The 16306-nt window shown below is 39.8% G+C and overlaps 1 protein-coding gene across 2 annotated transcripts in view; it reads left to right on the top strand.

The window, feature by feature from the left end:
* Positions 1-16087, top strand: part of Cul2 (cullin 2) — a 46554-nt gene extending 30467 nt beyond the window's left edge. For both annotated transcript variants that reach the window (XM_034510326.2, XM_034510325.2), the window contains exons 9-21: positions 1141-1303; positions 3390-3514; positions 4528-4635; positions 5619-5678; positions 6236-6364; positions 6458-6544; positions 6874-7026; positions 7295-7372; positions 9531-9597; positions 10883-11085; positions 11442-11543; positions 13889-14005; positions 14704-16087. In XM_034510326.2, the coding sequence (XP_034366217.1) occupies positions 1141-1303; positions 3390-3514; positions 4528-4635; positions 5619-5678; positions 6236-6364; positions 6458-6544; positions 6874-7026; positions 7295-7372; positions 9531-9597; positions 10883-11085; positions 11442-11543; positions 13889-14005; positions 14704-14835 (1524 nt within the window). In that variant the 3' untranslated portion in view covers positions 14836-16087. The remainder of the gene's footprint in view (positions 1-1140; positions 1304-3389; positions 3515-4527; positions 4636-5618; positions 5679-6235; positions 6365-6457; positions 6545-6873; positions 7027-7294; positions 7373-9530; positions 9598-10882; positions 11086-11441; positions 11544-13888; positions 14006-14703) is intronic.
* The last annotated feature ends 219 nt before the right edge of the window (positions 16088-16306 follow it).

Genomic DNA, 16306 nt, shown 5'->3' with positions numbered 1-16306 from the left:
GTTATAAGTTTCCGGTTCTTGATGTTTTGAGAGTGAGTCTTACTCTATAACCTAGACTGGTCTTTGAGTCATTGCGGCCCTGTGGCCTTCACCTCTGAGTCCTGGGATTTCAGATATCACTTTGTCTGGCTTAACCAGCTTCGGTTTGCAGGGTTAAAGTTCAAACAGTTTGTTATTACATGACTTCTGTTAGTTGGTTTAACTGAGAAGATAAAATATTCTAAGAGGACCAGCAATAGAACACAGCGAGCACCTTTTAAAATCTAGAGATTTTTAAAATCTTTATTTTCCTGGCTGGGTAGTGGTGATACATGTAGTCAATCCCAGCATTTGTGAGGCACAGGCAGGTGCCTCTCTCTATTAAAATCTAGGGACCTTTATTTTTTTTTTTTCTAACTACCCATAACTCTTGGCATTTCAGTAGAATAGAGAGAAGAGGATGGGTGTTCCTCTAGTCTTGATTGTAATGATTTCTTCCTCATTGCCTGTTGTAATAATTTCCCTTCTTACTTACAGACTGACCAACCAGCAGTCTTTAAAAGGTCACACATAATTTCCGTAGCTTCAGAGTGCTTTCCTAGTCCACACACTTGCACTTGTGTATGTCTTACTAGCATACTCTTTAAGGCTACGACATTGTCATTTTGTTTTGTTAAACAATGTGTCATGTTCTTTGCCTCCCATCTTTATTAGCTTTTCATTGTCCTGTATTTTATGTGGATTTGGTTCCTTTTCATGCAGGGTAATCTTTAATAAAAGGTCTTGGTTGACATATTAGGTCATTATGCAAGTCTTTAATGTGACAATTAAGGATTGTTTGTGTAGTTTGTTATTTCATAAAAATGGAAACAAGGAAAAGAAATCTTTTCATGTCATGACTTTCACTCTGTACTCCTGTTTTGCATTGGGTTCCCAGTACAGCAGATGATTTGGACTGACGATTGAAGGTTGTTAGAATGCAGTTGGGGCATGTACGTGACAGTAGCTTAAGTTGGTCTGAAATGACTAAGACATTTTGAGTTGAAATTGGTTGTGTAAAGCTTTACTGTAACCTTACCTGCATTCTTCTCGAGGCATTAAGAGTTGGCCGATGTTAAACTTTGCATCATAGATCATGATTATAACGATGTTTTTCTGTAGGTTCTAGGTAGATTAAAAGATGAAGAAATTAGATGTCGAAAATATTTGCATCCAAGTTCATATACTAAAGTGATTCATGAGTGTCAGCAGCGGATGGTAGCAGACCACTTACAGTTCTTACATTCAGAGTGCCACAGCATCATTCGGCAAGAAAGGAAGAACGGTAAGTGCCCAGGGACCAGTGAGTGGAAATCAAACGATAAGTCCGGTTTTTCTGCTGTTTCTTCCTTACCTTAGATTTAAAGCACACTTTAATATCCCCTGGTATATTACATATTTTCTTAGGATTATTGGTTAATCATTTGGAAAAGTATTTTCAAGGTACAGTCTAAAGTATAAAATGGTGAGTTAAGAAAATGTGTTTATGGTTTTATATATCACAAAGGCTACTTTCCTTACAGACAGTGGGAAATCAAATCAGGAAGGATAAAACAGGTGCTCAGTCTAACTCAGTTTAAATAAGAGTTCACTGAGACACCAGCAATAAATGGTGAAAACATTTATTTTATTGCTATTGTTTGGTGGTGTTTGTGTGTGACTTGCTATGTAGTCAGGAAGAATATAGGACATATTAGGAAGCACGAAGGATACCAGGATCTTCCGGTACCCTGGGATGAGAGTATAAATTGATGAAGCCATATTGAAAAGCTAACACTGAGTACCAAAGCAATATATGTGTGTATTTCATGGCCCAGCAAGTCTCCCAGGTATGGCTCTCCTTCCCCTATGTATCTGTGCATGTGTATATAAAAATATACAACAGTCTTTCATAGCAATGTTCCTTTAATGACTAGAAACAGTCACATATGCAGTGATGATTATACGAGGGAATATTACAGAGGAGTAGCCATGAGTTCATGAAAGCTAAACATAGCAGAGGCGAGCCTTATGTTCTACACACACACAGAAGAAAGCAGCCAAAAGAAAGAGTTATGTAGTTGTGTTCGTAGTTCAAGCCAGAGCAGTCCAGCTACGGCTACTTTCCCTTACAGAGGAGCAGTAGTATTGGGAGATGGACGCAGGCCATATCTAGGTTTAGGTAATACCTACCTTGTCTGAGTGTGACTATTTGGGGTGTTGTGTGTTCATCTATGATAATTCATGGAGCCATATCTGTACAGTTGTCTGCATGTATATTAATACCTCAATAAGATGTTTCTTTAGATAAACACAGTACACAGTTCAGTGGCACAGGAACTGAGTTTTTTTTTTTTTTTAAAGGATTTTATTTGCTTTGGTGTTTTGCCTACATGTATGTATGTCTGTGTGAAGGTGTGAACACCATATAGGTGCTGGGAATTGAACTGGGGCTTCTGGAAGAGCAGCCAATGCGCACTCTTACCTGCTGAGCCATCTTCTCCCACCGTGCTGCTAGGTTCTCTGCTTAGAAGGATCTGCCCACAAGATTGACACAACCATAGCACCTTTACTAGCGGTTTCTACTACAGATATTATTTTAGGGTTTCTATTCTTGCACAAAACATCATGACCAAGAAGCAAGTTGGGGAGGAAAGGGTTTATTCAGCTTACACTTCCACATTGCTGTTCATAACCAAAGGAAGTCAGAACTGGAACTCAAGCAGGTCAGGAAGCAGGAGCTGATGCAGAGGCCATGGAGGGATGTTACTTACTGGCTTGCTTCCCCTGACTTGCTCAGCTTGCTTTCTTATAGAACCCAAGACTACCAGCCCAAGGATGGCACTACCCACAAGGGGCCCTCCTATCCTTGATCACTAATTGAAAACATGCCTTACAGCTGGAGCTCATGGAGACATTTTCTCAAGGGAAACTCCTTTCTCTATGATAACTCCAGCTTGTGTCAAGTTGACACACAAAACCAGCCAGTACAGATATTCTTGCCCATATTATTAATTACAATATAATTTTCTAGTAACTAATAAAGTTGTGAAATATGTGGATTTGCTTTTTGTACCAGTATAAAATGTGTGTACATTAAGATACGCTGCAGTTACCAGTAGCACACACATGTACAGTAGCACTTGAGCGAAAAAGAAGGGGGAAAATACTAAGTATTCTTTTGATTTTTCTCCATCACCACGACATAGTAGCAGCAACAACATCTGCCTTCTTTTGCAGAGGACAGCACCGCAGCTGGGAAGAGAGTTTATGTGTTTGGGTTCAAGTGGCAGATGGCTTTTATCCACATACTCCTTTTTACTTGTATATTTTAAAGCATGTATTACATAATAAGGTTGTTTGGAAAGTTAATAAACTCTTTTTCCTTTCAGACATGGCAAATATGTACGTCTTACTCCGTGCAGTATCCAGTGGTTTACCTCATATGATTGAGGAGCTGCAGAAACACATCCATGACGAGGGCCTTAGAGCAACCAGTAACCTTACTCAGGAACATGTGAGTTACACGTGGCAGTTAGAATGCTTCCTTTTAGTGGGATGTATAGAGGGTTTGTGTTCTTTTAACCTTGATAAAAGAGTTTTGTCATGAGAAACTAAAGCATCTCTATTCTAATATTTTAAATCTTGAATTTACTGAGCTCTTCTTGGGATTAAAACCATTGATTAGCTGCTTCCTCATAATACTGATTGCCACGTAGTACTACTTTGACTTTCTGACTGGAAACTATTTGCAGTGTCTGTACAGTTGTGTTGCTTTGTATGTGGCAGATATTAAAACTTCTCCCGCCTGTATGCTTGCCACTCAAAATACCATAGTCAATATCCTCACCTTGTCTAACCTTCATTTATTTGAAATGGTCTTTGCTACCTAGTGACCATGTATTGTTGCTATTGTTACTCGGCATGTTTATAGTTTATTGCTAGGTTTGCAGATTCAAAGCACTGAGTGACATTGAACAAAAACTGAGCTTCATTTCAAGGTGGAGATGTGAAAATAGGCATTTGCAGCACCCCTCAAATTCAGTCATTTTCTTCCAGAGGGAAACTCAGACTAAGTATTGCTTCCCTTTAAGCTCTGTGTGTGTGTGTGTGTGTGTGTGTGTGTGCGTGTGTGCGTGTGTGTGCGTGTGTGCATTCACACATGTCCACGGTTAATTCTGCCCAACTAACTCCAGGATCTCATTCTCAGGTACAAGTTTTCTAGTCCTCTTTTCAGAATTCACTTTGGTGTTGATGGGCCTGGGGTTTAGGGATTTTCCCTGTGGCCCTTAAGGCATCCTGTTCCAGCATAAGAGTGTGTGAGTTTACGTGGCAGAGGACCTGTTAGGCCTGGTGTTGAATGGCAGTCCCACTTGTTAAAAAGAAGTCTTAGACTTTTAAGACCAATGTAACCAGAGATGTGGAGCTGGGGGTATAGAGGAATATGAGTGTGTAAGTATTTACTCTTTATCCAGATTTTGTTCTTGAAAAATTTTAAATGTGGATTTATACTTTGTATTTTGTTTTTAGATGCCAACACTATTTGTGGAATCAGTTTTGGAAGTACATGGTAAATTCGTTCAACTTATCAACACTGTTTTGAATGGTGATCAGCATTTTATGAGTGCTTTAGATAAGGTAACTTTTAAACAAATAATCCATGCATGTGATCTGTCTGTGTAATTTTCTTTAACCAGTTTTTAGTTAGGCGTCTTTTGTTGGGCATTCATATTTGAGATCCTTGAGACACTGAAATGTACATTAAATAACTAGTTTAAATTTGAGAATCTAAGTTTTAAAGTAGTAACAATGAACATGTAGAGTGTCTTATGTCAGTATTACTGGGTATTTAGGGACCTGGTATACATAATTCTAGTGGTCTTTAGTACTGGTCCTTTGTTAGAGACCTGGCAGTGGCAGGATTGTATTTTCCTATAACATGTACCACATTTAGACTGTATTCATTCTTGGTTTGAAAGATACCAGGAATTTGAGTTGATATTTGACACAGGAAATTCACTTTTGGTTTGTGAGATAGTCATATTTCTGCCACCATGACAGAACACTGAGCTAAGCAGAAGGAATTTTTTTACCTCAAGAGTTTCACAAGTTTCTGCCTAATTGTCTGTGTTGCTTTGGGCTTCTCACAGTACATGAAAAATGTTCACTTAATGGTGATCCAAAGAAGCACAGAAAGAAGAAAAGAGGTCCCCTTCTTCCCCGGGCAGGCAATATCCCTTTTAACACACAGCCTTAAGAGCTGCTGGGGATAGCTCAACCTCCAGTACCCATGTCCAAACAGTGGTGTGATAGTGTGTGTAATCCTAGTCCTGGAGAGGGACTTGGATCATGGGGCTTGCTGTCCAGCTAGCTTATACCCTAGGTCCCATCACAGACACTGAAGCTTTTGAAGAAAAATAGCTAAGGTAGTCCTTGCCTTCCTTTGTACACGAGTGTGTATACTCCTTTATGTGAACACCTATGCATTGCGTGCTGGATAGAGAGAAAGAGAGTTGCTAAACTGTGGGTATCATAGACATAGACCAGACAGCTGATCCTCAGCCACCTGTGTGCTTCTGCCTGCTTCTGCTAACTAATCACTGGGCTCTTTTCTTGTGCAGGCCCTTACATCTGTTGTAAATTACAGAGAGCCCAAGTCTGTTTGCAAAGCACCTGAACTGGTAAGTTTAGTTGCTTGAAGATAATCTCATTCAAAGTTGGTAAAGGGAAGTTTCTAGAATGACAAATTAGTTTGTTTTATGTACTTATTTTCAGAAAATGAAAATTGTCTGCATTATATATATGTGTATTTTTTTTTTCAAATTTATGTTCAGAATGCATTACACCATGTGCCCTTTTTAACCAAAGGAGAAATTGTTTCATAAAGATGATATTCCTGTTAAAAAGGCATGTGTACTGTTCATTACGGTCACTAACTGCTGATTAGTTGTTTCCTCAGTTCTAGTGTTGTGTGTTTTTAAAACTTAGGTGATCACGCCTGTTTTCCATTCATGGTTTTACAGTGTGACTTTAGGACGTAACAGCTTTCAGCATCTGTTGAGCCACTTTTGCTTTGCTTTTGTCCCATTGCTGGTAACTGTTTACTGGCTTGTTTTCATGTTATTTATGCCCTTATCTGTTCTGAGTGACATAACTGTGAGGCTTTGTGTTGCTGCCTGCCTTTGAAGTGTCTGTCAAAAGAGTCCTGTGTAAGATGTATTACCACTTTCTCTTTGAGCTTGCTAAGTACTGTGACAACTTGCTAAAGAAGTCAGCGAAGGGGATGACTGAGAATGAAGTGGAGGACAAGCTCACCAGCTTCATCACAGTTTTCAAGTACATTGATGACAAGGACGTCTTTCAGAAGGTGAGCTGAGCAGCCTTTGCATCACAGCTATCAGCTTCACTCTGTTTTGAATTTCAAGTTACAGTGAAAGTCACCATTCCTGTTTTCTTGCAGTTCTATGCAAGAATGCTAGCAAAACGTCTAATTCATGGGTTGTCTATGTCTATGGATTCTGAAGAAGCCATGATCAATAAATTAAAGGTAATGTAAATCTTTAGTGTGCTAGATAATATAGAAATGAACAGCCAAGTATGTTCATTATATGTAATGACTGCATACTTCACAGCAGTACAGTAATTGATGTGTTTGCATACAGTAGGCTGTGTAAGTGGTCAGACACGAGTGTATTTGTATACAGTGTCAGTTGTCAGTATGTGACTCAAAGGGCCAGAGGTTTCCAGTGATTTAGGATAATCTCCAAGTTCAGTATTAATAAAAAACAAACAAAACTAAAACCTCTGGTCTCCTAATTCATCCCTGGCTGATCATTCTCACAGTTTAGGTTATATGCTTTGCACCTTGTTTTGCAGCAAGCCTGTGGTTATGAGTTTACCAGCAAGCTGCATCGAATGTACACAGACATGAGTGTCAGCGCTGATCTCAACAATAAGTTCAACAATTTCATCAGAAACCAAGACACCGTGATTGATTTGGGGATTAGTTTCCAAATATATGTCCTTCAGGTATGATAGTCCCTTTTTTTTAGATTTATGAATCATTTTGACAATGTGATATAAAAGGTTAGCAAATGATGCCTGATAATGTTTGGACAGCTTTGAGTTGTGGACCACACTTTACAGACTTGGAATAAAGTGAGTCCTGATGGTGAGGGCCATAGCACTGTCAGAATTCCAAGAAAGAAAAAAAAGTGTCTCAGCAGCTCACCATTGAAATGCTGTGTGTTGTGAGGTGGATGTCTGTTGAACATTCTGTCTTACTGTTCCTTTTTAGGCTGGTGCATGGCCTCTCACTCAGGCTCCTTCGTCCACATTTGCAATTCCCCAAGAGTTAGAAAAAAGTGTACAGATGGTAAGTATGCTGGGGAGACAACAGTAAGCAAAGGCATTGCAGTGACTCCTTGTGTATGTCTGTGTGGGTGATCTGTGTATGTCTGTCTCTTTGTTGCCCTGCCGTGTGCTTGTGGGTGGGTAGTGTGTGTATTTCAGTTTGGGGTCTATTTGTGATACATAGTAACCCTACTAGCTCTTAGTAAGCACCTGTAATTCATACGGTGTAGTATCTGATGCAAGTTTAGGGATAATGGGATGGATGGCTCAGTGAGTGATGGCACTTGCTTGGTGAAGTCTGACAAGCTGGATTCAGTCTTCACACCCCACTGGTTCTGTTAGAGAGAACCAGCTCCTATGAGCTGTCCTCTCATGCTCACTCATGTGTGGCCCTAGCGTGAACCATTCCAAATATATAGTTAAGCAAGTGGATAAATGTGTATTATCTTAGAAAAAAAGAGAAAGCTTCAAAATCATTCTACTTTTTCATTTGAACTTTGAGGCTATGTTTAGGCTTCATTTAGTCCTCAACTTTCCTGTAATTGGGGTAGGCGTTATGTATAGGCTGAGATACGGAAGCATAATATGTGCAAGCTGCATGTTGAAGTGAAGAATCTCTAAAGTGGGACAGAAGTCCTTGGAGACTGACCTGTTACAGGTTGTCTGGGAGTCCACATATGTACATAAATGGACAAATACATAAACATATTTTTAAATTAAAAATAAAATGAAATATAAAAATGTGAACTAGGGCTGTAGCTCATGAAGAAATTTTGGGTTCTGCCCCAACACAAATGTATTTTAGCGCTATTGTCTTTTATGCATCCAGTCCAGCCAAGGAATTTTTTAAATTCGTAAGCTTTGATAAAAATTTTTTAAGGAAGTTGTTTTTGAAGATTTATTTATTATGTATACAGCATTCTCCCTGAATGTGTGCCCGCAGGCCAGAAGAGGGCACCAGATCTCATTATAGATGTTTATGAGCCACCATATGTTTGCTGGGAATTGAACTCAGAACCTCAGAAGTTAGATGAGATTGTGGGATCCCCTGGAACTGGAGTTGTGAGCAATTTATAAGCCATTTCTTGTGGGTTCTGGGAGCCAAATGTCGTTTGGAATTGGAGTATGCATTGTTAATTACTGACTTCTTAGACTCTTGTTCATACAATTATTATAAAGTTAAATGTACTGATATCAGCAAAAGGCAGTAGATAGACACCTTGAACCCTAGAGCTTTGTACATGTGATTTTTTACATGACTGTTATATCACAGACCCCACTTTCTGTTAACCACACATATACATGGGCCAGCCTATCATTTATGGGAAGCAATGTGCCGGTAAATGTAGATACGGTTTTCATGTTGAAATGTACGTGATGTTATATTTGGACTTCAAACAATATATTAATATAAGGTTAATATATTAATACAGATTAATATTGCTATTGATATTATTTCTGATTTTATACAAAGAAGTAAAATTAGCAGGTGTTGCTTTGGGAAATGTAGACAAGCTGTTAATAAAGAGTTAGGATGGGTCTGAGGCTCGGGCTGAGGGGGCGTGAGGTGACTGTGGCTCAGACAGGAGGACTGGGAGGACCTGGATTTAGATTCCAGTGCCCAGGGCTGTGCACAGAGAGACAAAGGACACTGAGGATTCCTAGATGGCCAGTGCAGCCCAGAGAGCAAGCTCCAGATTCAGTGAAGCCCTCTCTCAAAATAATGTGGAAAAACACTTGGGGAAGACATGCCCATGTTAACTTTACCTTTTACATACATACACACAAGAGCTGGGATAAATAACATGCTGACATGTCATAGCAACTTAAATTGTAGAAGAGAAATGTTTGAGAGCCATGTCTGCCCTGCAGTCGATTACCCGAGTTACTCTGCCTAGCCCTTTTTAGTGATGTTTCCCAGCCTGGCCTCAGGCTCCTGGGTTGAAGTGAGCCTGTGTCAGCTGTGCATGTCTCTGGGACTTGGAGTGCTCAGCACAGCACTTGGGTAGAGTGCTCTGTGTGCAAGCACAGCCACATAGCCATGGGCTGGTCATGATCTGCCGCAGTTGTTCTAGACAAGGTTTATCACTAGATGGGTTAAGATGCTTTTACCTTTACAGTATCATAGTAAAGAAGTTTCAGGACCTTAAAATAGCTGACGTCTCTATCTCTTCCAACAGTTTGAATTGTTTTATAGCCAGCATTTCAGTGGAAGGAAACTGACGTGGTTACATTATCTCTGTACAGGTAAAGAACAATTACTTGCTACTCGTTTAATGATATTTATGTGATTGTGTTCCTTTAGAATGTTAATTCTTGTATTCTAATTCTAGTTTTTAATCTACTTCCTCCATCTCCCTTTCTGGTATCATTAAGGAACTATATAATGCTGATAATAATGTTCATTTTAAGACATTCTTTGAGTTTTATAATGACAGTATGTTTTTGCAGCCAATCATTTTATAAATAGTAAAGAGTTTGTTTAGAAAAGCAGACTGATGGGTATTTTTGCTGTTTTCTAAAGTGTCCTCAGCCTTGTCCGCTGACTTCTGTTTAAAATACTGCAAGAATGCCTTCCTTCTCGGTTCCCTAGAGGTGGTCAGCCAAAGCAAAGGCACATATTCTTCTCAGGATTCAGGAAGGGCTGTGGATCAGCACTCACAGACCAGCTCAGAGCTGGCTGCAACTCCACTTCCAGGGGATTTGACGCCCTTTTCAGGCCTCCACAGGGACCAGGCATGCATGTCGTGCAGATATGCATGCAAGCAAAACACCCACACACATAAAATTATAAACATCAAAAAAGAAATGATAGAAAGAAGACTATCCTGGTGCTGTGATCTTTATTAGGAACCCTGCTTTTCCCTTAGAAAGGGTGATCTCAGTACCCATGTCATTAGCTTTTATATGACTGGCTGGCATCTTAGACTATAGCTTAGTAGTAGTACTGCATTGATTGTGCAAGTTTATTGAATAAATTGGGGTTCTGATTTTCTTCCTACATGTGAAATATGTTTGATCTTTACCTTTTCATCTTTACTCTAATTTCAAGCCTGTGTGTGTGTGTGTGTGTGTGTGTGTGTGTGTGTGTGTGTGTATGTGTAAAACTATGAATTGGTTCTCTTCTTCCACAGTTTGGTTCCCAGGGTTGAACTTAAGCCATCAGACTTAGAGGACACACATAATTAGAGTTCCCAGCTGTCTCTCTCTGCCCTTTGTTTTCCCCCACTCTGCTCTGGTTTTGCCGCCTTTCTCTCCCTCCCGCCAGTTCTGCTTTAACTTTCCTGTTGCTATTTATCTAAAGTCATTGCTTAAACTCAGACAAAGTTGTAATAGGTCAACTCTTACTATATACTACATATACTATATACCAATTCAACACTGACAGCCCGTGTCCAGGTAAGAACTTTCATATGCCTTTCCATTAACCGTAAGATGTCTCTGGTTTATTGTTTTAAGGAAAACAATCCAGAATGTCAGATGGAAACAGTTTGGATGGTCACTCTACTATCAATTTTTGTTTTAATTGTAGGTGAAGTTAAAATGAACTATTTGGGAAAACCGTATGTAGCTATGGTTACAACCTACCAAATGGCAGTTCTTCTTGCCTTTAACAACAGTGAAACTGTCAGCTACAAGGAACTTCAAGACAGCACCCAGATGAATGAAAAGGAGCTGACCAAAACAATCAAATCATTACTTGATGTGAAAATGATTAACCATGATTCAGAAAAGGTAACCTTCCCAAGAGATTCCAGCCCTTAGCAGATAGAGGCTCTTGTATGGGATGTTGGCAGCTTTAAGGTTGTGTGATATTCACATGACCTGTGAGTTAGCTTAGCAACTTTCCTAGCAGAAAAGCCATTGGACTTTTCCAAAAATAAACAAAATACTATCAGTGGTTAACTGAATACAGTTTGAAAGCAACAGTTCCTCTGAGTCAACTCACTTGTTAGTATTGTGGCTACTGCAGCAGTTTCAGACAGAAGAAGTATATATAATGACTGGGCCTTAAAATAACTACTTTCTACATAGAAACAATAACATTCTGGTAAATGTGAAATCAGAAAAAACTTTTGTTTTAAATATAGGAAGATATCGATGCAGAATCTTCATTTTCATTAAATATGAGCTTCAGCAGTAAAAGAACAAAATTTAAGATTACTACGTCAATGCAGAAGGATACACCACAAGTGAGTACTGGTTTGAGTGCCATCTCTTCTAGAAATATTTAGGCAGTGCATTGAATGAGTCTGTTTTATACTGAGATCGAGCAAACCTCTGCATTCTAAAATTAATAACATGATAGTGCTTTTCTAGTTTATTCTTTCGTTTGTTGGCCTTACTGTCTTCCAGTATGTTAGTGTTTAAAAAAAATAGACAGCTTAGGCAAGACAGATCCAGCTCAGTTATCTACTCATTAATTAGCGCATATCAATTGTAGGTAGTTGTGGTTTTGTTGTGATATTTTCACATATGTATAAAATATATTTCTCTCCTTCCTCTCTTACTTTACTGCTGCCACCCTCTGCCCAGCCAGCCCCTCTACTTTGTTTTAATGACTCCATGAGTTGAATTCGGATTACTTAAAGGCACTTGGGCAACTTAAAAGTGTCTACACTTCTGCTTTAGTTAGGGTTTTACTGCTGTGTACAGACACCATGACCAAGACAAGTCTTATAAGAACAACATTTAATTGGGGCTGACTTACAGGTTCAGAGGTTCAGTCCATTATCACCAAGGCGAGAACATGGTGGCATGGTGCAGGTGGAGCCGAGAGTTCTACATCTTCATCTGAAGGCTGCTAGCAGAATATTGACTTCCAGGCAGCTAGGATGAGGGTCTTAAAGCTCACACCCACAATGACACACATATTCCTACAAGGCAAATAGTGTCACTCCCTGGGTCAAGCATATGCAAACCATCACAACTACTGAGCAAAATGCTTCTTTCTTGAATATTAGCTGGATATGAGGTGGAGCTGAGTGCGTAAGGAAAAGACAGTATATGAACATGAATGAGTGAGTGAATTAGTAAGTGTTGAACTTCAAATGGGCTACGTGAATGCTCTGCCAGTAAACTGTATTCCCAGCCCCATGTTTTATTTTAAAACATACTTAGGGCTTGTGAGTGTGGCTCAAAGGTAGAGTGCCTACCTCAAAGAAGGGAAGGCTGGAGGGGTGGGAAGTTTAGCTTTTCTTTGCCTTCTCGTTTAAAATGCCCTTCTTGACATGATCTAATTTCATGCTTGAAACTGTTTTTTATGAAAGAAAATCTTAGGAAATACTTATCAAGCGTGTGTATGGATGCACAGCTTGGCCTGGACAGTTTGGTATGTTGAGCGGGCAGGAGTGGGGTTGAGACTCTTGAGTGTAGTCGTGTGACGGGCTTTGGACTGAATTCAGCAGTGACCATTGCTTTGGTGTGCAGTGGGGTTTATTCGGAAACTTTCCTAGCTGCCTTTTGTGCTCAGAGTGGGGTGGGAAGTAGATACCAGGCCCTCTGGAAGAACTGTTCCAGGAGGGAGACATGCATAGTAATTGCCACGTGTCTTGAACTTTAATGTGACCAAGGTCTCCTTTTCTGTAGAATAAGTAATCTGAGGCATTTGTGTTTAAAAGCTGCTGTAGTCTGCCTCTGTGCATGCCTCAAGCCCTTGCTTTTCAGTAGTGATCACACTTTTCTGGCCTATCTTCCCTGTCTTCTCTGCATGAGACAGAAACCCCTCCCCTCGCCATAGCCTATCTGTTTTGTGCACTGAGAGCTAATCACTGCACCTTACTACAATTTCATCTGAAAGCATCTTGGCACAGAGGCTTACTGCCAAGACAACAGTCTTAAAATATTGTTATGTGCAACTTAAGTCCTTATTTATTGTGTATTTATATTGCGTTATAGTTTAGAATAGTGTAAACTTCAAAAGTTTGTCTTCACAAATCTATAATCCACTAGAGGTGTTACAGGATGGTGTGGTATTGGTACAGCCCCAGTATATGTTTTATTGCTGTGGTTGTTGCTGCTGCTTTTTATTGGTTTGTGTTGAGCAGTGTATGTGTTTAATAGTCAATGGTCAATTTTGGGTGTGGTTACTAGAAGCTGTTCTCCCTCCATCCCTCCCCCTCCTTCCCTTTTTATTTTGGGTTAGCATTTTTTTGACCCTGGTTTACAATAGGCTGAGTAGTCTAGGCTGAGTGACCTGCACATGACACCATGCCTGCCTTCTTACACAAAAGCCAGGCACGGAACTCTACCCGTGCTTATACAGCATAGAGAGCGCTTCACCAACTACGCTAACTCCCTAGACCCCTGAGTATATAATTTGTTTTTTAAGACTTTTTTGTTTTGTTTTGCCTGCAAGTTTGTTTGTGTACCTTATTCATGCCTGAGGCAAGAGTCCAGAAAGGGGAGGGGCTTGTTCACTGTGTGAAGACTGGAAACCAAGCCTGGATCTTCTATGAAAGAAGATCTCAGCTGGTAAAAACCATCAATGACAGTGTCCTATTTGTGGGGGACCCCCCCCCATTTTTCATAAAAACAGGAACTGGAACAGACTAGAAGTGCAGTAGATGAGGACCGGAAAATGTATCTTCAAGCTGCTATCGTCCGCATCATGAAAGCACGCAAAGTGCTTCGGCACAATGCCCTCATTCAAGAGGTAAAAGGGAAACGCTCTGGGCTTTGGGGCTGGAAGTTGTTAATGTTGAGGCAGGACTAATGTTGGCCAAATAGCATAAGGAAATGTTTGTTTTAAAGAGTTCTCAAAATTTCAAAATTTCAGTTTAGAGCCTACTTTGCTATGTTTGAACTAGAGATTCTAAACGTAAGTGTTAAATGGCCTTTCCATCTGGAGAAGAGAACCACTTCAGTGAGTGTTCCTTCATTCTGTTTGTGCACAAATATTTGTGTGGGACAAACATCCTAGGGTTTCTCAGCAGTGCAGAGCTTTCAACATGCACTGAAAGCAAGGTTTGTGGTACTAAGAAGAGCATCGGAGTAAAAGTAGCGTTAGCACTGAACAAACATGTTGATGATGTAGGTAGGTGACATTGTTGGTAATTTCACTATGTGTAAGCTTTACTCTATCTTATTCTGTACTTTATTTCCTCTTGAATGCAAGCATCAGGTGTTGATTTTCCTTTGCACACAGACTGCACTGTTGTTATCCTGTAGGGACTGATAGGTGTTGCACAGTGATGTGCTACCTATTCCATTGGGTCTCTTGTTACAGAACCCCATTTTCAGTTCAACAGTCACACACCCTTTCCTTTAGAATGTGAGGCTCCTTATAACTAATTGGAAATGGATGCTTTTGCTGATTAACTTGAATAGGTTGACTCCCTGTCATTCTCACAGGTAATCAGTCAGTCAAGAGCCAGGTTCAATCCCAGTATCAGCATGATTAAGAAGTGCATAGAAGTTCTGATAGACAAGCAATACATTGAGCGCAGCCAAGCGTCTGCAGATGAATACAGTTACGTCGCCTGACGCCTTCTCCTGGTGCGGCTGTGAGGTCATTGCCATCCCCATTTGGTGAGCTCCTGTGGGAGAAAGCAGGCCTGTGCCTCCATACTTTGGTCGTCTGGCAGCCCCTGTTTTTCTGCTGTTTACAACATCACCAGTGCCACGTCATGAGCGTCAGAGAAAATGCCTAGAGATATTTCAAGCTCATGTCTTTATGACGTTTCTTAAAACTTTATTAAAAGAATGAGTGAAGTATTGCTGAAATGTGGTATTTGGTTGGGTACCATGCTTTCTCCCCTTCACGTTTGCAGTTGATGTGTTTTTTTTTTTTTAATGTATCTTAAAGGACATAAAATAAAAACTTAAATATTGTAATATGACAGATAACCTAATAATTGTATCTACATTAAAATGACAAACATGATGTTGCTGCTTGTCAAATAAAAAAAATAAATAAACATAATGCCTTTTTCTATGTTGATGGAATATCAGGTTGGACAGAAAATAAGACATTTGTAAACACCCATGAGTCACCCAAGCAGCAAACAGCATTTCGTCATTTCGTATTGGTGATGGATTCTCTTGGGCTCCCATTAAAGCCTTCAGTTAAAACTGCCAGGGTTCTGGTTTGGAATACATAAGATTGTGAATTTGGGCTAATGGCATAAGCAGGTTTTGCATTTTGAGGACGATGTAATTCTATCTGGTTTTGGGATGTGCTGTACCACAGAGATGGGGCAGTAGCTACTGTGCAGTGACTTCTAGGCTGGCAGAAAAGAACTGTTCACTCTTGACTCGATCTTCATGATGCATCGACACTAACATAATGGAGTTGGCTCATCTCCCAGAGTTTGGGAGACTGAGTACAATGAATTCCTTCCAGCTCCCCTTGCCCATCGCTGGCACCCTTCCCCAGTGCAGATGACTCCCCCATCACAAGTTGATAGCAGTGCCCCTTAACACTAGGGCATTCCACCAGGCACCTTGTATAGGGACATGAGATTTCATGAGTTTTGTTTCTTGTAGATAACAGGGGCATTCAAATACTCTGGTTATCGTATTCTCCATCTGCCATCTTGAGATCACATTGCTGTTTTAAACCAGAGTATTTATATCTAACAGATAAGGCCTTACATCGACAATAATATTCTGAACAAATAAATAGTTCTTAATTTACATTCTCATGTGGTTCATATTTAAATTTATTTAATGATTGGTTGATTTGATTGTACCTTTTGTATCTCAAGTGTTCAAAAATCTACTGGACTTCCAATGACTTCTGCTGTCTTTATTATTTTGCCTTTCTACCTCATGTGGATAATGGCAAAGTGTATACTATTGTACATTCATGGTCAAAGAACAAGGCCCTTATTTTGATAACTTGTTGATAAGTTTTACAAATTTATAAATATTACATTAAGTCATAATCTGATACCAATTGTCAAGAAATGTTATGTTGAAAAGTAGAAAAATATTTGTAACAAATTTAAGTTTT

This window comes from Arvicanthis niloticus, chromosome 8, assembly GCF_011762505.2.
Source record: "Arvicanthis niloticus isolate mArvNil1 chromosome 8, mArvNil1.pat.X, whole genome shotgun sequence".
In the NCBI taxonomy this organism is placed as follows: domain Eukaryota; kingdom Metazoa; phylum Chordata; class Mammalia; order Rodentia; family Muridae; genus Arvicanthis; species Arvicanthis niloticus.
This window is presented reverse-complemented; position numbering and strand designations above follow the sequence as displayed.